The 22,666-nt window shown below is 36.4% G+C and overlaps 1 protein-coding gene across 1 annotated transcript in view; it reads right to left on the bottom strand.

The window, feature by feature from the left end:
* The window catches only part of VAPA (VAMP associated protein A), a 32,638-nt gene continuing 9,972 nt past the window's right edge, over positions 1 to 22,666 (bottom strand). Inside the window, exons 2-6 of the mRNA XM_080340689.1 lie at positions 15,074 to 15,226; positions 9,379 to 9,482; positions 7,312 to 7,392; positions 4,361 to 4,537; positions 1 to 3,435 (exon numbers count right to left, since the gene is read on the bottom strand). Coding sequence (XP_080196815.1) covers positions 3,277 to 3,435; positions 4,361 to 4,537; positions 7,312 to 7,392; positions 9,379 to 9,482; positions 15,074 to 15,226 — 674 coding nt within the window. The 3' untranslated portion in view covers positions 1 to 3,276. The remainder of the gene's footprint in view (positions 3,436 to 4,360; positions 4,538 to 7,311; positions 7,393 to 9,378; positions 9,483 to 15,073; positions 15,227 to 22,666) is intronic.

Raw genomic sequence — 22,666 nt, 5'->3', positions numbered from 1 at the left:
TTCACGCTATTTACTAGCAGTACATAGAAGCAGGGAAGCCACACCACCTGCAAAGTGGACTAGATACACCTATCCACTATCAGTACCCTACAGACCATACACAGTCAGGGAAAAGCTCCAAAATAAAAAGGACACTACTACATTTTTAATGGTTTATTAACACTTCAATTTTTAATATCTTTAAAGAAGGCCTGAAAGATAAGTTTTGCTTATTGACTTTGTCTTATCCCCTTTGGCAAAATGTCATCTTCCACCTCCACCCTCCTTCTTCCCAAGAAGACAATGAATTTTCAAACTAGTGTTTGGTTGCTTCTTATATGCAAATCGGCTTCAATTATAGCAGCAGAAACATGCAAGCCTTGGCAATAGTGTTTGTCAACAGCTTTTAGAGAATGAGTAGAAGTGCACAAAAAACTTGTGCATGATACAAATAACTTTTTCTTAAATGAATTTCATACATACATATCTTTTAAGTGGGTTAAATTTGGTGCCCAGAATTACTACAGAATCTACATCTTCTATTTAACTAGGCTTTTTTTTTTCCCCTGAACCATCATACTACCCTTTTTTAAAGTGCTATATTCATAAAAAAATTAAAATACTACTTTGATAATGTATACATTTTCCATCTTGCCTTTTCAAGAAATCAGAAGAGCAACTGCAATGCATATATAACTGAAGTTACACATTTAGCCTCATAAGACTTTATGGGCTTCGTCATCTGATCGTATCACCAGGAGCAGTGGAGAGACTGTATTACCCTGCGCTTACATACACAAGTAAGCAGGTAGACAAAGCAAGAAGTTCTAACCATTTCAGGAACAAAGACAAACAATTTAATCCATATTACAGAATTCACCAAATACAGTTGATCTCATCCAAAGTGACTCCTGAGAGCAAAAGAGTTTTAGCATTACATTTTATATACAGCTATGAAGGGATTACTGGAAACCAAGACAGTTTCTTTATACCATTAGTAAGTATACTCGTGACGAGATTGCTGCACACTTTCACTTCAAAGACTTTACTTAAAACATTACCAAGTTTTACCACCACCTGGTTGTTATTTATGAAACAAGTTATTTCGATCTGATTTCGTTGTTATTTTTACCATATTTCTGTGGCCAGACATCAAAACCTGAGTCAGCTGCATTGAGCAATGACTCCTTTTTCTGCTCTCAAGTCCTGAAAGTGCTAGTTACTCTTGAAAACCTCCATACACTATGCTGTAAGCACCTTAAGCTCTTCCAGGGGATTATTTTTATTTATTTTTTACCCTTCAATGCAGGAGTGACTGCTCTGTCTGAAGCAAACGACATCCTGCAGAGTATTGCTTTTGTTATTTTCCACATAATCAGTTTGGAACAGGCTATGAAACTTTGACGTGGCAATGTTCTTTTAGAGAAAAAAAATTAGGAGAACTACACCATTCTGAACCAGCGGGACCAAACTAATCAAGACCTTAACATAGTTTTTCCAGTCACTGGGATGGAAGGAGACTCAAATGAAGACACTGGAACAAGTAATTGGAAACATCTGTGCTTGCATGCTTAAGTGAAAAGATAAGCAGTATTTGCATTTTCTTCATAATCTTCCTTGCACATATGCAAGACTTTATAAAAAAGTTTATCACAGAGAGCAATGATAGAACATGATGCAATTATAGTTTTCTTTAAAAAAAAACACACTAGAAATCAAAGGCAACCAAGATAACGTACATCTTCTCTAGAACATTTTTCTCAGCTACATAAGGTGTGCATATACCAAGGTCTAACACACTTAGCTGCACCACATCAAGTCAAGCTGTCCAAGAGCATACACAATTTTGCTTACAGGAGTATACCTCTTCTGCAATTTTTCAGTTTACAAGTAATTCCTTGTATTGGATTATGCTTAGTCAGAAGTACAGATAATATTTTGTTCCAATACTACTGTTTGTTTTTATGACATATTCAGAGATGAGGCAAGACATAAGATTAAGTGCAGGGAAGCATTTCAGACCCTCAAAAATGCATTCTTTAAAACCTAGCTGTACATGGTTAACACAGGTAGATCTCCCAAGAGTTGCATAAAAAATTATTTTCGTTTTCAAAAGGTGAGCAACTGAGGCTCACTCAGCAAATACCAACTCTTCTGCACCATGGAATTCGTTATGGGTGTCTGAATCATTCAAATTGCATTTTTTAATATCTGCTAAAACAGAATTATAAACCAAGTTAGTATATGTGAATTAAGTACCCTTATGAAATCAAAGAATAATGTTGACTCCTGGAAGACACCCAGAAGATCCAAAGATGGAACAGAAGGCTGATTATCACTCTCCTGCACAATCCAAGCAAATTGTTAGTATACTGAACACATTCATGTCTCGTATTTGTACCTGCCGGATATCCAAATTATTCTGACCCAAAACAAGTTGGATAATCATCCTCTCTGTTGCTGAAAGCTGCCAGAAAACAGTTAACTTTTTTAAACAAATGGAATGGAAACCTTTTTTTTTTTTCCCCAAGCCTCAATCACAACAGTCTAAGCCAGAGACTTACGCAAATAAACTTCAAAATAGCCATTTGTTACAAGTAGCAAATTACCATGAGCAATGAACTTGTTAGGAATCCCTTCTAAAAGCACAACACACACAAACAAGCTACCCAGCAGAAAAATCTGTTAACAATTTTATTTCTTTTGTAATGTTAAATATTATGGGACAGGATCGTAAGGATGAAGAACTCTCAACAATGCCTCACAAGGGATAAGAAAGAAATTCTGCCATGATATTAGCAAAGTAAGGTAAGGAGAAAATTTACACAGTAAGAGGCACCATTTCCCCCAGTACACCTCTTGTCATATTCCTGAATGAGTGGGATTAGCAATCTAATAAAATCATTTTTCAAGAGGTAACAGCAACAGATAAAATTTTAAAGGATTATTAAAATAACATTTACAAGACTCTGAACAATTTTTCAACTCTTATTAAAACCACAGAAAGAAAGAACAATTCTTTATTTATGAATTTTCATAAAGGACTGACTGTGCAACTGACACCTGCTATTGATGACTTAATGTACAATTTTGTCCAGTAGCCGAACAGTTTGTCTTTTTAGGTTGTGTTTTCTAACCGTGCGAGATCATTAAAGGCAAAGCCTGTTATGACGCTGTACACAAAAATGGCCACTTAGGCCATACTACCAATGAAGTGGTAGGTAAACAAATTTTTTTCTGGCAAGGAAAAAAAAAAAAAGGAAGCTGCATTTTGCATGCTTCTCTTACTCATTCTTTCTACAAGATGAACTTCCCTAGAAAGAATCCAATGAAAATGGCTGCAATTACAACAAGAAGTGAAGGAAGAGAATTAGAGCCATTATCTCTGAGGGCCAAAGCTGTGGGTGATCCAGATTTATCCGAGTGCGCTACCTTCCTGAGCCTCAAGCCTTCATCCTGAGGAGTGGAAAAACATAGATGGAAAAAGATTACGGACACATCTTCTTTACAATTGTAAAAACTGAACTCAAAGGCCACATTTACTGGTGAACACTCAAAGTTAAAAAAAAAAAAAAATTAACATTACACAACAACAAAATCCAAAATATGAACACAGCAAACCATAACATTTCAAATAAGGACAAGTAATCCACTAGTCTCTCTCCATGCTCTGCTTAAGAAAGATTCTGAAATTCTTGCTGGGCACAACAAAGAATCCAGCCTTTACTTAAAATGTGTCAGAATTAAATACCAGTAATTCCTTATTGTTAAGGGAAAACATCTCCTTTGTATAGTGTTTCTCCGGATGTTCCAATGTCACCAGAATTACAGGTGTGGAAACATCATTATTCCATGGTTCTTTATAGGGCTACCATGGTCAATGAAACTGTCAGATACCCAAAAGCAAACATACAGAAAATCACATAAAGGCACATATTGACTAGTTATAGGTTGCTGAAATGACACCTTTACATAAAAGGTAAATTTTTTTGTTCACTAATATTTTGTGATACAGAATGTTATTGCTTTGGATCTCATTTACTCATTCTTAAGTGTGAATAATAATGCACTTCTATTAAAAGCTACTAATTCCATATCTCCAATTGAGACTTAAAATAATTAAGACCACCTTAAATTACACCATTTCAGTTAAGATGAAAATTATGTAGCTTCATCCAAGACAATCACAATGTCTCAATCACTAAGGAGTTTAAAATATACAGTATACACAGGACCATAAAATCATATCAGAAATCAATTCCAGCATGTTAAGAGTTGTACCTACTTTCTGGAATACATATCTATTGGCCTAATTACAAACAAGACCTTTCAATCAAGAAGAGTGAAGCCACTTCTATATAAACATGGAAGCAGAACTTACTCTCAGGTGCCGATTTTCATCCGTCAGCTTCATAACCTCTGCTTGAAGTCTTTTGCACTCCTCCACTAGCTTCCTTGTTTCAGTATCATTAAGTGAAACACTATGTGGTTTTGGTATCGGTCCATCCTGCTTAGATGTATTCAGTACTGGGGCAGGTTTGCTTGCATCGATATCATTCTACAAATATTAAGAATGACTTGAGAATTTTACTTACCTAGAGAAAAATTATCCACAGCTTAAAACTGAAACAATCCAGCTACTAATCTAGTTCAATGAAGCTTATATTTACAGTAATCTGAACAAAGACGTCCATTATCAGTTCAATTCTGATTAGCTCAAATATTAAAAAGAGAAGATTGCACTGTTTACATTTGGTACTACATGCTACTGAGATGAAAATTAATACTTTAGCTGCTTAACACTGATCCAGCAGGCATCCAAAAGATGGCATAAAATACCATAAACAGCATTTGAGCTTGAGGGTAAAAAATAAAAGGAAAAAATTAATCCTACAATGGTAAGAAATAAAACAAAGTAAAAAGTAAACAGGTTGTGTCACCAACCAATATGAAGTATGTATGGTAAAAACATTTTGCACTTACAGCACCTCTTACTAAAGGAAAATAAGTGATCGCACAAACAAGGAATTTCAGTCTCACAGCATTATAAATTTTGAATACAAATGAAAAGTCACATAAAAAGCTGTATCAAAGCCAAAAATAAAATTAAAAATCCAGTTTCCACAGCTCTGATCAAAATATATAATGATCTTCAGTAGACATTTATAATACAATTGATTCAACTGTATAGCCCAGGTTACCATTTGTAAAAACACAGCATTCATATTGATATACACTCAGAAACAGCTCAATATGAAGATTCAGACTTCTGTATTCCTACTTGCTTAGCTACACAGCTATGTCATAGAATCACAGAATGTCCTGAGTCAGAAGGGACCCACATGGAACAGCGAGTCCATCTCCCATCCCTTCATATGACAACCCCACAGTTCACACCGTGTGTCTGAGGGCGTTGCCCAGTCTCTTGAACACTGTCAGGCTTGGGCTGTGACACCTCCCTGGGGAGCCTGTTCCAGTGCTCCACCACCCTCTGGGTGAAAAACCTTTTCCTAATGTCCAACCTAAACCTGCCCTGGCACATCTTCCTGACATTCCCTTGGGTTCTGTCACTGGTCACCAGAGAGAAGAGACTGGCACATGCCCCTCCTTCTCCCTTTGTCAGGAAGCTGTAACCACATGAGGTCTCCCCTCAGTCTCTTCTTCAGGCTGAACAAACCATGTCATTTAGACCACCACCATAATGCATCTTTCATAACCAAAGTAGTCCAAGGTAAGTACTACATTTAACAGAAAATCTATTAAAAGGTAAATACATCTATGTAAAAACAAAGCAACTAAAAAAAGATGCAAGAATTTCTTTAATTCTTATGCAAGTAGCAGTTATTTAATCTACAGCATCTACTTGTATTTTATATTTTTTGCAATGCAGCCATCGACAGCCTAAGAGACAGATCTTGCTACTCCACACAGGTAGTCCTAACTGGATTTAAAAAGATCAACATATATATATCATGAGTAAGCAGATGGGGATCTGTTTGGGTCTTTTTTAACTGGTTTGCTAGCTGAACTGAATTCTTTTAGTAGCACTGGAATTTCACTGGAGACTTATCTCTCTGGAGGAAGCCTCCTTCTGCTGTTGACCTCACTGACTGGTTTCTTCATGTCAATCTTCCAGCTATGGCTGGTAGGCATATGAAAGAAGTTGTTGCTCACTGGACCAAAATATTTGTATCCTGGTGCTACCTAATATCTTGAGGTAGCAGGTGAGGCTTACCCTCAGGATTTGGCAGATTTCTCACTGCCAGGTTTAAGGCATTGACTAAATCAACTGCTAAAGCAGGGTTTTGCCACCCTAGGCTGCTACTCAGAAAAATATAAATATTATGTACAGTCAATACTAGGAAGATGTCAAAGAAAGTACAAAAGGAGGTACTTTAGTATAATCCACTACATTTCTCTCACTGCATTATACATCTTATAAAATTTAAAACAAGTATAATTTTTCTAATATCTAAGAGGTAATTTAACAAGAAGGTAAAACAAACACAGAACGAAGCCAAATAAATGCCTTGATAATAAAACCTTTACAGTTTTAGCATTTAACACACACTTAGCCACCTTACATGTGAATGAAAAGCTGCATCTCATAAATTATCCTTCACAAAAAAAAACCCACACCACCTAAAAACCTCAAAAAAACGCCACACCAAACCCCCAAAAAACCAAAACCAAACAAAACAAAAAACAAACAAACAAAAACCAACCCACAAAAAACCCACCACAAACCTACACAACATTATACTGAAGGCAAAGGCCCTAAAGAGGTAATGGGATTGTTTTGTTTTTGTTGTTTATTTGTCTTTACCATTACCTTAAAAATACATTTAGGTCTCCCAAAGTATGAATTCATTTCTAATCAGTACTTCCTTTTCTAACTCAGCTGAATTAGAAACAAAATTTTTAAAACTGAAAAGCATTTAATACTTTAAAAAACATAAGAAGTTATTCACTTGTCACTGTATGCAGTATTGAAGATTCTCTTTTTTTTAATCTGACAGCAATAAAATGCTAAAGCAAATCAATAATAAAAATAACGGAAGGATAATAATTTTTGGTACTAGTCTCCGTTGCTGGAGGTTTCTAAGATGTGACTGGACAGAGTGCTCCCTTTCTGACAAAAGGCTGGACCAGATGGTATTTGAAGGTCCCTTTCAACCTGGGCTGTTCTATGATTCTATGTCTGTTTGATTTAGTACAAATTCCTACAATCCATTTAATCAACACATCAAATAGATTTAAAAAAAAAAAAAAAAAAATCTATGAGATCCTACATGTCAGTGTAGGATAGTTTCTTACTCTTTTCTTACTTACCAGTTTATCATTTTCATTGGGCATTTCAAACACACATCTCAATTTGGAGTCCATTAACTCATCAGGTTTTGCTTCTTTCCACTAAAACAACAATTAATACAGTTACATAACATGCCAGACACATGAAAATACATGAACAGTTCATAAGCTTGCTCTCAGTACTTGCCTCCTATATAGCTGAATACTGTCCTCACCTTAGCTGCAACTTTCAGACTTACTTCTAAACAAAGTTTTTTTGTTCACTTTGACTAGTGCGAAGTAATGAAAGCTAGAAATGGTAAAATTAAAGTCTGGAAATGGAAATGAGTAAACTGAATGCAAGGATGGATCCAGAGGTTTGTAAGGGGATAGGGAGGGAACAATACAGCAGTTCCTTTAACACACAATCAGGAAAAAGAATATTCTGAGTCTGTTTAAGAACAAAGTTCTTGCTCTATCACTCCTCGGTAAATGCACTTCTTATGTCCTGTCTTGGAGGCAGCCATTTTAAACAAAAGATTGAAAGACACCTGTTAGTGACTGTATATTTAGTTCCAGAGTAAATTTCTTCAGTTCTTCATATTTTAGATTTTTAACCAGTACCTTCTTTTACTGCATCATATATTACAATTCGGGCCTAGAGATTTTTTCAAAGCCGTTTATTTAAAATAAATAAGTAAATTAATCTAATGGCTATCAATATATTTCAATAATTGTGAAATAAACTGGAGTCTCTCCGCTCAACTGACAATCAACTTTCAAAGCATACACTTCATGTGTTTGCCTTAAATCTCTAGGCTCAGAGACTCATCTGAAGTCTTTGGCAATTCTTCCAACAATAGATCCTCTGAAGTTACCTTAGAATTGCAGGTCTTACAGACTAGAATAATCCTTCCTTTTTTTTTTTTTGTTCTTTTTTCAGTGGCATTAGTTTTACAATAATTTATAACTACAATTACCAATTTTCTGCAAGATCCGTTTCTAAGTATTCTATATTGAACACACTGAGAAAGCAGTTATTTAAAATGTATTTTTATAACGTTACCAAATAGTTATGCTTCACTACCCATGCATAATCAAAAGCTATCAGAGCATATTAATAAAAAGTAAACCAGACCAACAAGGAAGGGAGATGTTAACTTTCTAGCTACATGTTTCAAAAGCACAACAAAATCTAACTGTTGCCAGCAAAGAGCAATGCCACAGTAGTCTTTGCCTTCATATAAGTGGACAGAATCTCAACCTGCAGAGGTCTAGTGGATTTCAGTGATTCATAAAACCTCATCTTTATCCTTTGTTCCCCCCTCTCCTCCTTTGTCTTGAGTGAAGATTGAATATACCTGTTTAAACTTGGACATTCCTTGAAACAGTCTCTAGAGACAAAAGCCTGTGTATCATTCCCCTCCACCTTAATATACACGCTTATGGGAGCCCATGTACATCCTAAAGGGCGTGTTCTGACAGCCAAAGGCTTCCTTGCCACTGCTGCCAGCTTGTAAAGTCAGAAACGGGTATCCTTACTTCAGAACTAACAAGCACAAACCTAAATCTCTTCTTTCTGGATCTTTCATCAGACCAATCCTCCCCAAGAACTGAATCTACCACATGTTCCATTAAAACAAAATAAATCCATCATCTGTGCTATGTTTAGCTACTTGGTCTTGTAGAGAGACATATAATTATCTTCCAAATGTTTTCATTCATTATAATCCCATTCAACATTTCACTTAAACACTTTTTAGACCAAATGTACCCATTTCAAACAGCTTCAGGCTTGTTGTTATACACTACCTGTTTATCCCCTACAGATTAGCTGCATATAAGATCAAACATGCCCATATTTTAACACTGAACTGACCTTACCTTAGACTCACTATCTCCATTCAACCAGTTCACTAGGCAAGTTCTAAGACTTGAGCTTGTATTTTGTTTAAAAACCCAGAATCACTTATGGAAGTCATACTTGTTCAGAGAAAAAATCAAATTCTTCTCAAAAACCAAATTCCAAACCAGGATTCATTTACACTTAAACCTCAATTTTTAAGGAAAGAAAATACAGAAGAGTAATTTTACCCCATTTTTACTTACCACTGCCTCCATATCTGAAATATTTGGTGGTGCATAGGTTGTTTGTACCATAAACTTGTGTTTACTCTTCTCATTTGGGTCATAGTCAAAAGGCTGAAGCATTACTGTTCAAAAGAAAAAATAAAGCATAAATCTGTGATTCTTCAGCTAATCACTGTAACAAAGGTGCTATGCACTTTAGATTTGTTTCTCACTGAACAGACACTGAATGTTAAAATGCAAAGGTAGTGTTGAAAACAGAGCAGATACACACTATGGCAACAGGTACTGAGAGGAAAGATCTGGCTAGCTGATATTATTATTTCTGTAATTACTATAGCTAAAAGACATTTCATATACAAGTAAGAACAAACAGCTCCTGTAAGACAGACAAAACAAAACAAGTATACACCACAGGACTTTCCTTTAGAATAAACACACTTTATGATTAAGTTAATGCAAAGATTAAAAGAACTGCAACACACATAATAGTTACTCAGGTTAAAAACAAAAAACAAAAAATAACAACCAAACAACTACATTAGGTAGGCCATAGTACCTTCATCTATCCAAGCAGTGGGGCACGTTCAACTTATTTCTAAAGGTATATTAATCTAATCTGAGTGCAAAACTACTAAAATACTTCATTCAAACTACAGTTATTATAGGAGGTAATGTTGCCCAGGGCTTTAATAATATTAATCCATCTTTAAAAGATTTTCAAATTGAGCTCTTAAAACAAACAAACGAGTTACAGTGATTAGTTATGTAATATCTACGTAACACATTTTATTCAGGTTTTAACATTCTTAACCATAAATCCAGTCTAAGAGTTAACATTTGTCCAAAAGTACTCCAAAATCCAGGTACACACTTTAATACTATGGAAAGTTTGGGGCCTCTACCGCATTTTACCAGTGAAGACAGAGAGATGGGATACAAAATCTAATTCCCTGTAAAAAGCAGCTTTAAGCGAGATATTAAAATAAAACTCATAATACCTGCTCCTTGCATTTTATCTTATGTATTTTCTCTCTGCATTTTCAGGTTTCAGCATACTCTAATGCAGATTTTAAAAAAAAAAAAAAAAACTTTCTGGATGAAACCATTTTTGACACAACATAGTGTGTGCTACAAGTACCAAAGGCAGAGTATGCAAGAGGTTCCGATTTTCTGAATGACAGCCATTTTACTGTACTTCCAGCTTTCCAAAATTGAAAATTCTGTTGGTCAAGAATGGACACTCATGTTTCTGAAGTTATTCTTTTGAAGTGTGTACAAGCTCAGTAAAAAAAAGTATCTCACTGACAGTATTTACAGCCTCCATTATTTCTACATCACTGAAATACTTTTAAATGAAAGCCTTAATTACAGAAGCACAGTATCCAAATTGTACAAGGCCATCCAGGAGCAGACTGTATGTTTTTACACCACATAGTAGTTGTCCAGGTCACCCTGGCATCACTATTTTGTGTGTGGTTTCTTTAGTTCAAAGGGACTGAAATAACATGACATCTATAACACAGATCAGGAGACTAGAACTTTCATAGGATATAGTTGCATATCCAGAGGTATAATATAAGGGTTTGCAGAAGCACCTGAATAAACAATAGTTGTTATAGTAGTGTTGGGGAACTACTTATGCAAAGAGATGGACACACAACCAACAGAGCCTACCTCCAACCATACTGTCTGTCTGGTATGGATGCTGAAACAAACTACCACATTACTCCCTTGTCTCCTTTCAGAGACAATTAGTTGCCTTACTCCAGACAGCAGTACAGGACCACACAAATTATATTTAAATATGTGTATGTGGGTACGCTGGCAACTTGGCCTACCAAAAGATAAAGACTCAGAGTGAACTGTAGAGATAAATTGTTTTAAGTGTACATATGGTTGTCTTCCACAGAATGGGAATTCCAATTCAGTCTATCAATATACAAAAGTAAGAGAGAAGCTGAAGTAGTTTCAGATAGATATTTTAAAAAAAAAAACACTTATGTAGTCCTTTTAACAGGTATCTGTATATTTACATATTTTAGAGCGAAAAAGCTATAGCAGAAATACTGACTTAGCTAGAACACCACATTGTATGCTCTGCACAGCCTTCTCATATATTCTAAATCAATTCAGTCTGTAGACTCCGATACCGTTGCAATTTTCAACAATTCAATTATATTTGCCACAATTCTGAATCTTCATTGGATATATAGTTCAACATGCTTCCCTTCACACAGAGTAAATTCTTCATGGTAGGACTGAAGTGCATTAATTTATAAAATACTAAGTACAGTATAGTAATTACTAACTTGGCCTTTCCAAATTCACTACTATCTATGAAAAACAGTTACTTCTAAATTTAATTACATTCAGGCCTTAAATACCAGTTACAAGTTGCAGGTGTTTGCTACAGGATGGTTCTCATTCATTATTTTTTTCCCTTAAATATTACATACAGCATAGTGAATAATCTCAATCAGATATATCTCACAAATAAAGCATATAAAGGAATTGCAGTACCTGACACGCTTTCAAAAAATCCCATTTAGAAAGGTTTAAAAGTCAGGTTTCCTTAATCATTGGTCTCACTGTGGTCCAAAACGTAACTGATCAAACTAAATGATTCTTCCAGGTATAGATGCTATAGCAATTTATCGCTAAGAATTGTTCCATCAACCGACTACTGAACAGCATGCAGTACTTCAGTTTTCTAAATCCAAGGGAACAGATGGAGTAACTTGAAAGATAGCAAAGCAAGCTTTCCATCATCAAAGAACTTCTTCATATGCTGGCAAAATCCTTGGGTAACTAGTTAAATAACTTTATGTTCTTCAGCCACTCAGTAACAGCTGAAAATGTGACTGTATCAAGAAGCAGCAGGAAAAGGCAGTCCACAAGTTCAAAGAGCTCTTCAAGCTCTTCACGGTTTTAAGTAATCATGGAAAATCTCATGAATAAACAAAGCCACAGTTTTCAACATTCACTTGGAATCCCTGAGTAGTCTAGAGATCACTTCCAGGGGAACTGCAACAAATAGCTACGAAAGCAACCCTCTTGTTAATAGGCCTAGGTTTTCTACACAGAAGGGCTTTCTCTCCACAAAATAAATCTTAAAGGGGTCTGAAAACCAGAAGGGAGAACAGTAACAAGTAACAGTAGCAAGCTGTGAAGGAGGAAGAGTAGCACCCTATATTCTGAAAAGAAACATCAACAAGTAACTAACAAGTTAATAACACGTGATACCTGATACAGTAATAAATAGTTAACTTGAGGCACCAAGGTAAAGAAAAATGAGTCTTACCAAATTAGTATTTTGGGAAAAAAAATGTATAAACATGGCTGAAAAGGTTACCTAGTGATTCACAACTGAATGATAAAAATGGCCACAGACTTCCTTAAAATGACTGTTAAATCACATCTCCACCAATGAATTTAAAAACTGGGCTGATGCCAAATCAGCACAATGCATTATAGAGGCTGAAGACAGCTAACACTATCTCAACATTTAGCTTTGAACATAGAGTTTCAGATCACGGTATCCTATGGTGATTTCTCTCTGCACAACAATGTGAGAGAAATCTATTTTTAATTAAATGAAAGATGAGTCAGCACTGAAAATATTCAGTTGAGAGATTGATGAGATAACAAAGTGGGTCACTAGAAAAATTATCTGCGCACTTGCCTTACCAAGTGACGCAAAAGAAATTATACGCTTAGAAACAAAAAGATGAAGCTGACACTTTGGGGAAGATAATTTAATTCTGAAAAGCACTGCGGAGTCACTGTAACTAAATAACTGCGCATGAAAGCATCTTGGGGCTACAGTGGCCAAATAACTGCAGGAGAATCCAGTAACACAGAAAAAGGGACATCAAAGATTCCCTGCTACACAAACTGAAGAGTCAAGCAGTACAATACTGTTTCCCTTTATTGGTGAACTTGAAGCTGAAATATTGTTTACAGCTCCAGTATTGCCTCATTTCCAAATGGAAATATTCAAAGCATTAAAATGATGATTTGTAACTACAGAAACACACTTTACAATAGACAAATGGAATACTTCCATCTATTCAATTCCCTGTGATCAACATCTTGATCATGATGTATGACTACTCACAGGAAAGATCCTCGATACCAGATCTAATACACAGTTAAGACAAAATGGCTGCAAGTTGAACATGGAAATAAAGTAGACTTTCAACTACTTGAATCAATTCTCAGTAAAATGCTCTTTCACTCATAAGATGCTGGACCACACAGAGTAGGCAATACTGAAGTTCTACAGATCATATTGGATCAGAAAACCGGTCTCTTTCCTACAAGGAAAGTTACTCTAAGGTTTCAATCAATCATAAATACAAAGTTTTCCCCGAGTTATTCTTTGCAAGATTTGAACGTATCACCTGAAGCTAGCTCTCCAGCTTCTTTTAAACTTCCCAAAGAGTATAAAGATATGCATGTGAATTGAGGATATGAATCCTCTTCAAGGATTGCTTCATGTTTCTGTTTTGCTTTGCAACAGCTCTCCAAGGTTTCTACAAAAATCAGCTTACTAGACTTCAGAGATGCAGGAGTTCACACCTGTATTGCTTGTGACCTCTACAACCTATAAGAGCACAGTCTACAAAAAGGGGATTCCCCTCTCTCCAAGGTGAGAAATACCCTAAGTCCAGAGAAATAGAGTTTCTCATCTTTTTTTGTCACTGGTTTGAGAATCCCCTTTATTCAGGAGACTTCTACCTCAAAATCATCAGGAAAATGACCTACGAAAACTATTCACTAAATCAGAAGACTGATACCTAGTCTTTTCCTGTCTTCCTGAGAATGTCTGCTCCCACAATTACTAACACCTGGTCTTTTTGACACTGTACAGTCCAGTACAGGATTAGATCACTATACATCCAGCTATCAAAATTCTCCAAACTGCTAGAATGAAGTATGTAAGTCAAACCTACATGGAGTTTCATGGAAGAAAAAAAAAACACCAACCAAACAAAACACCAACCGAAAAACAAACAAACAACATCATCTCAGTTCAGGGCTCACACTGCTGAAAAGTAAGGATTCTTTTCTTAATCCCCTCACCCAAAAAATAAAACTAGAATAAGGAGTGTGTCTATAGTGACATGTATTAAATTTTTCAAATTTAAGGGCTACAAACTGCTCCACCTACCTAAAGTAACAGAAAATATAGTTTTGAAAAGCAATTTAATGATTGCCACAACCTATACTATTCTGATAAATGGAAGAGTTATGAAACAGTGGAGTTCAGGAACCAACACCATGGTCAAAACAACTAGTCTACAATTGTAAATAACTTTTTTTATTAATGCAATAAGCTGTCGAATGTTAAACTTTAAACACATTGGAGCAGCCAAGCAATGCCCTACTTCAAGACATAAGAATGAATATAGTAGTTTGAAGAAAAAGTACTGTTACTGTCACTGCCCATTTCCAGCTTTCTTCTTCTCCTTCCATGAAGAGCTGCAGGTAACTGTTACGAATGACAAGTATTTTTGTATAGAGGATTTTTCATATATCTTTGCAGCTCAACATCAACTTGATACTGCATTAATGAAGGGGAACAGTTTTATTTTAATAAAATCTTTTTAAAAAGCTGACACAATTCAAACAGCCTCTAAGATCAGTCACTAGAGAACTTCGTGAAAGGCCTAAAAACAACTAACCTCCAACTGCATATATTTGTTTTTACCTGAAACGATAACAGATGATCCTGGGTCAATAATTCCACTGTTCGGCCTCACACAGTATCGACGAGGCGCTGTGGTCTTCACTTTGAAGCATACTTTTCTATCTGATGGATTTCGTAGTTTAAGATTTGTAGTTACTACATCTGTAAAGGGACCTGAAAAAAATGAGGGATTTTTAATATGCATGTATCGCTGAAAAATAAATCTGTTTATACAGTACAAATTACTCTTAAAATGTAACTTGATGACAACAAACTTCTAAGAGCCAGTTAAATCATGGCCCTGTTGAGCACACACACTGTTACATGCAAAGCACACTCTGTCACCTTAGTTATACTAATACACATTACAGCAACAAACAAATAATTCTTAAATTGTATGACAGACTTAAGCTGCTGGCACAAAAAGTTAATATATACATATGCACATTTTACCAAATCTTTCTTAACATTTTAAATACCCAGAAGGTAATGGTTTTATGCAGAAGTAAATTTTGCTGGATATTTATTTAGGAATAGAAGCAACATGTACTTTGGAACTCCTTCAAATGCTTAAAGAAAGAAAACACTGTGATACTGAAACATACTAACTGCTCTTGAGAATTCAACTTCTGGTGTGCTTCTGGGCTCCTATAGACTTGACAGAAATAGACTTGAACCTCATCTTTTAAACTCAAAAACAGGTAAAAGAGATGATACTCTGTTTATGCATATACTCTAACTGGTCCACAGAAAAGAAGTCGTAGTTGCCAGATTTACCTATTCAATGCAATGTATTCTGTAAACTGTGCTTATGTTAAACCATCAGGATAGGAACTGCCTCCAAGACTGGATCAAACAAGAGGCTTAATTTCAACATCACACTGCAAATGCACATTTTCCAACAGAGATCACCCCCATGTGATGCCATACAGTAACAGCACAAAAAGTAACATTCACAGTGTTCTGAGCTATGTTAATCTCCCTTATGCTTGTGCCATTTGAAACCAAGACTGCACAGACAATAAAATAATATAACTTATAAAATGGAATTTCATATGAATATGAAATTTATTCAATAATATTTCACGCTTACATTAACTTTTAAGAACCTTCTTTAAAAGTTACACATCAAATTACTACAAAATAATTTGCATCAGTATTGAAAACATGACAGCTACTTTTCCATTAAAGAAAAAAAAAACACAAAGAAAGCAAAATTTAGACTAAATAGGATGAAAAATACACATGATATGAACAGGTGGTAAGGTACAACAAAACCACTAACTGCATGAAACAAAGTCAGTTCTTTTCTGCACACCTTATTCCACAGAGGTATCTGAACTGGTCTGAAGGAAATGGTACTGGCCACTGTCAAACACATTACTACATTAGAGGGCTTGCTATCTGTCTGATGTCTTTATTTCTCTAATTCACTCCCAATCCAAATCCTTGATTTTGAGAGTGCTGAACAGAGTCAAAACACAAAACACCAAAATACAAATCAGTAAAGGACTAAATCAGGCATTACTGAGAACCACAATACCAAGATGCAGATGAGGACACGCGAGCTAGGAACTTGTAACTTCATTTATAATCTGACTTTATATACTGGACGAAATAGTCACCTTCTTAATCCAAGCAAATGTGACACAGCCTCCATGATGAAGATTTACGAAACTACTTCAAAATTTCATGCTGCTTGCTTCTTGATGGCTCCTGCAGGATCCAGTTGCATTTACTTATGGAGTGTGGTCCAAAAATAACTCACATCACCCATATCACAAGCTGAACTAAAATCAGGAAGCTGAATACTCCTCTAAATCTAAGACTGGTGATAGACTCAGAAAAGAACAAACATTTATCTTTTGAGCTACAATAACATTTTGTAGGAAGTTACTCTGGGAGCTTTTCTAATAGACACCTAGGCATCGCCTTTGCAGTGCCCAGCGGCATACAGCACCTTGAATCTCGTTTTCAAAAGTGTGGGTTGTGTTTTGTTTTGTTTTAATTACAACTGTATACAACCTGAGGAGCTCTGCTTTTCAGTCTTCTCAACTAGTATTATTAAGGAAATTCTGCTCAAAGGGAAAAGGCTCAGTTCAGACACTCATTGTGAAAGGCACAGTCATCAAGAAAAGTAGCTATACCATTCATAAAATGCTTATCTCAAAACAAAGCAGCAGTGAATTTATAAACTGGTTTTTAAATTTTTTAAAAAGTTGTTTCTTTTGAGACATGAAAGGTTCCCTCATGCCTGCCTTCTCAAAGTGTGCAATAATGAGATAGGATTCAAAATACTCTTCAAATTATTCTGCTATTTACTGTCAGTTCTAACAACCCAGATAATTTAAAAAAAAAAAAAATCTGCTATTGTTCCCCAGGTACATGAAAGCAGTGACCTCCTTTGCACTTCCTGGATACTTCACAACAAAGAGCCTTTAGCTCAGGGACATTTTTTAATATATTTCTTTCAGAGTGGACTGAAATCCTTCCCAAGGCCTAGAGCACACTTCTGACAGCTTTACCTTTCATCTGCTTTCTAAAAGCTTTAAACACAAAAAAAAAAAAAACACAAAAAATAACCAACCTACCAACCTGTAAAAAGCCTCTCGAGATTTGCAATCATCAGATTTAATAAATAGCTGGTAATAAACTGGTGCACAAAAGGAAAATATGACTAAATCTCACTGTTCCTGCAAAACCCAGCTGTCTTCATAGTTTAGTGGCATATCGACAGCACTGATCTGAGCATGGACAGGCAGGAGCAGACACCAGGATAGCAGATCAGAAAAAAATACCTACTACCATTCAGAGGAGCTGCATGATCTAAACTAGCATGCTATAACCTTCAAAAAATAAACTATGCAACAGTAGAAGAGAATCCTGAAGTACCCATTCACACAAACATAATTACAGCCACCCTTGGGAGAATGGGGAAATAAAGCACAAGCTGGCCTTAACAGCCTGAGTGCAAAAGTCTAAATCATTACAGTTCCTTGAGAAAAACAAGAGAAGTAGATTAGAAGGAGAACCAGGAAGAAGAAATGTGTTAGGCCATACTGCATAGACCACATCTAACCAAGGAAAAGGATAGGCAAAGATGCATACATACATTCTGTGTGGGTGCCAATATAGATAAATACATGCCAACTTCACCTTGGAAAACATACAGCTACACTAGGACAGCATTATACTCACAAAAAGAACATCCTGCTTGCTGCTTGTGTAACACCCAGGCCAACGCTGTTTTTTATCTGAGCACTTAAACTTCAGACAGGCTCATGTCTAACTGTATTCACTACACAAAACACATCACGGGTACTCATCTACTGTTGTTCGCCAAATACTTCCATTGCAAACTGCTTAAACTCTCTTTTGTCTTATATTTGTACAACTTAAGGCAATGGACTTCTGGATCTGCAGCTAGGGTTTTCAGAAGCTGTGGTAATGTAACTAATAAAATCCTCAAGCTATACTGATACTACAGTGATGTCTAACAACAAGAGATCATTGCTTGATAAACCTGGCATTTTAATCTAACAACCTCTAGGAGTCAGAACTACTTTAAATAGGACAGGGAGTTCAGCAACCCACTTAGCAGGGTAAATTCAAGATACCAATTACAGCATCTTCCTAGAATAAAAATTGTAAGAGTGCCAGGTTATTCCAACTGTTTTGAACAGAGTGGTGACAATCCATGCCGAGATTTTTCCTGTCTTTTTGACTTATGAGTGCCTTAGAAAGGAATGACAGACACCTGCCTAATCACATTCAGAAATACTAGAGATCTCAAAAACCACCATGTACTGAATTTCTATTTTGGCAATTTTACAGTGAAGCCACCACAACATTAATGCTAGGGTTACCTCTGGCAACGACGTATCTCAGACCAGAGAAACCAGTGGGCAGGAAGAAATGACAGAGATTCTACAGAGTCGGTTTCCACTGCTGAAACACCCTGCCAAGTTTCCCGGCTTTCCACAAGCTTGCCAGTCACACTGCAGTAAAATCAAAACACTATGTACTTATTACTAGGCAGGTAAGACATGGACAGAGATCTTTTGGACCAATGGTGTCATTTTCTCTTCAAATTCAGGTCTCCTTCTGTTCTGCAGCTCCAAAATTCATCCTACTCCTGCCCAGAATGGTCAAACATAAGGGAAAAAATGATGACATTAATATGGCTTTCTAGAGCACGAATGAAGAGCTTACACAAAGAGCTCCTCAGCCCATGGTCTACATGGAAAGGGCAAAAGATCACTGTCACTATCTCTAGTCTTTGGTAGGACAGAGAGAACATAAAAAACTTCTGAGAAGGGCAGGTTTGGTTATCAAGAAGTTCCATTCAAAATTAGTAAGGCTGTCACAATGTACACACAGAGCCTGTCATAGAATATCACCTCTACCTAAAATTGGATAAGAAATTATTGTTGTATTAAATTACATAAAATCTTTCATAATTAGAAAGCAGATAACTTGTAGAGTTGTACAAAAATGAGCATACATTATTAAACAAATTCAATGGCATTTTACATGAAACAGCTTAAGTGTTTAGTATATTGTCCTCTTCAATTTAAGACATTGAACTGTAGCTTTTATAAAGGCTAATAATACGTAAGCTGACTCTGCCAGAAAACACTCTATTTCATGCACAGAAATAAAGTTTATTTAAGCTGTAAACTGGCACAGTAAAGTCATATATCCAGCCACATCTAAAAACAATACAAGTACACATCAAAAAAGTACACAGACTGGCCAAAGGAATCCAAACTCCTTAAAATGTGCGAATTACAGCATTAACTTAAAAAAAATCTGGATTATATGCTTTCAGTGGGATGCTGTTTTTTCACAACTGCTTCATCACCTTTGAAATTCCAAGCACTTGAAACATACAGAACACTTCAAGACATCTTTACCAAAACAAACTTAGGCAGGGTAGTTTTCTTTCAACACACAATAAAGTCAGGTTGGGCAGGCAAAGAAAAATCATTTGCTCTATTTGACAATTTGAGCTCTAATGAATGAGAAAGGAGTTAAAAGTCGGGAGACAAATTCTGAGAACAAGTTAACTGACTTGTATGATAGACCTGACAGGAACAGAGTAAGATCTCCATCCATTCTGCCAGAATTAGAAGTAACAACAGAATAAACAAAAATAAATTAATGTAGCCCCATATCATCTACATTCATATGATGCAAGAAAGAATTCTGTACTTGGGACAAAATTTAATTGTTTTTCTTTCCCATTATTTGACATAGCAATCACAGAACAGTTGAGGTTTGAAGGGACTTCTGGAGGTCATCTGGGCCAAACCACCTGCTCAAGCAGGGCCACCCAGAGGAAGCTGCCCAGGACCATGTCTCAATGGCTTCTGAATATCTCCAAGGATAGAGACTCCATAACCTTCATTGGCAACCTGTGCTCAGAAATCCTCATAGTAAAAAATGTGCTTTCTGATGCTCAGAGGGCACAACTCTTGTGCTTCAGGTTGTGCCGATTGCCTCCGGCACTGTCACTAGGCACCACTGAAAAAAGCCTGGCTCTGTCCTCCTTGCACCTTCCCTTTGGGTATTTACAGATAGTGGTAAGATCCCCCTGAGCCTTCTCCAGGCTGAACAGTCCCAGTTCTCTCAGTCTTTCCTCACAGGAGAGATGTTCCAGTCCATCATATTTGTGGCCCTTCATCAGACTCGCTCCAGTATGTTCCTGCCTCTCTTGTAGTGGGGAGCCCAGAACTGGACCCAGTGCTTCACCTGTGGCCTCACGACTACTGAGCAGAGGGGAAGTATCAACTCCCTCGACCTGCTGTCAGCACTCCTCCTAATGCAGCCCAGGATAGCACTGGCCACCTATGCTGCAAGCGCACATTGCTGATTCATGATCAACCTGGAAACCACCAGGACGTCCAGGGTGTTTTCTGCAAAGTTGCTCTCCAGTTGTTCAGACCCCAGCTTGTACTGGTGCCTGGGGTTGTTCCTCCTCAGGTACAGGACTTTGCAGTTTTCCTTGTTGAACTTCACAAGGTTCCTGTCAGCCTGTTCTCCACCTGCCAGTTCCCTCAGCACTTGTGGGTAAATTCCATCATGGCCCATGGACTTCTATATGTCCAGTTTACTTAAGTATTCCCTGACCTTATCATCTTCCATCAAAGGTAATAAAGGACGAATGTCTAAAAATGAAAGACAGTGTTCTGCAGCAAGTCAAAACTACCTTGACTGTCCGATAAGAAAACATCTTAAAATGTATCAAAGTGCATCAAAAGTGCAACAAAACACTTACTGCTCTAAAAGGTATTTTATAGCACTTTCTAAACACGGCATAAGTACAGCAGCTGACACAAAGGATATGAATGTTTTTGATTTCCATAAATAAGTTTTAAGAAATTAATATTCAGACCTCTGTGAAAACAATCTGAAGAGAATCCATAACATGCATTGCCAATGAACATAATTTTTTCCTCTTGAAATACCAAAACCATGACCATTCAAATACCTTCTTCAAATGGAGAAAGAATTCTGACTCTAACAAATCGCCTATGTTAAAATTATTCATGGTCTATGAAGCATAACAGCTTAGCTTTCATGGATTAACACTTCAACACTATAGGTCTGAATGATCAGGAATAATCAGCGGATGAAGGTGCAAGATTAATAATACTTACAAATAACCATGGCTCTCATGTAGATATCCATATATTAGAGCAATAATAATCTTTCACTTCTTATTCTGTCTTGGCACTTGAGAAATAGTTATTAGTTTTGTCATCAACCTGCATGTAAATGTCAAAATGCAAAAAAGGCTTTATAAGAAAGCTTCACACCTCAATGTCCTCAGCTCCTGAAGGCTGATTCTAGGCTAGCACTGTTTATCACGGATAGCATCAGATTTTATCTGAGCTCCCCACAATGACAGGTTGTCGGCATCCACTGTGCTGCTGATGTATCTGTCAAAGATTTTCCTTCTTAAAAATGCTGAGATAATGCCCATTTTTTAATCCTAAGAGTTCATCTTCCTCTGTTCAAGGGGCACACAGAGCCTATTGTGGCTACATAGCTTACTAGAAGTGCTTGTGCAGATGCTAGCATGCATGCTTTACTGGGGGCTGGTGTGAGAGAAATGGGAACTGATATACTTTGCTTGTCATTCTCACAGAGAAAAGACAAGAATGCAATACAGTGGCACTTTAAAGCAGAAAAAAAAAAAATCTTACATTTTCTTTCTGGATTAAAATTTCATATTCACCCCAGCTCATTACTGACATGTTAGTGGCCAAAAGAACACAGTAAAATGCAATAAGCATCCATATCAAGGGTAAAGTATAGCCACAGATCACTACCACGAATTCTGGTAAAGAGAACATTATCTACTTTATATATTAGATAAAATACAGACTAAAAGGAGATTTTCCTGCATTTAATGTTGAATATGGACAAAGGTTTCTTTAGTCTCAACACTAAAGTTGTTGGTACAACTTTACAATTTTACAACAAATGGTACAACACTGAATATTTCACTTAAAGACATTAATGCCTGCATTTAGCTTAAGCTTTAAAATCTGGCTGAGTCCATTCAGTCATATATGTCTATTGGTAGCTCACAACTGTACTAGGATA

The sequence above is a fragment of the Nesoenas mayeri genome, assembly GCF_963082525.1.
Source record: "Nesoenas mayeri genome assembly, chromosome: 2".
NCBI lineage: Eukaryota > Metazoa > Chordata > Aves > Columbiformes > Columbidae > Nesoenas > Nesoenas mayeri.
Note: the sequence above shows the minus strand (reverse complement) of the source record. Positions and strands in the feature narration are given on the sequence as shown.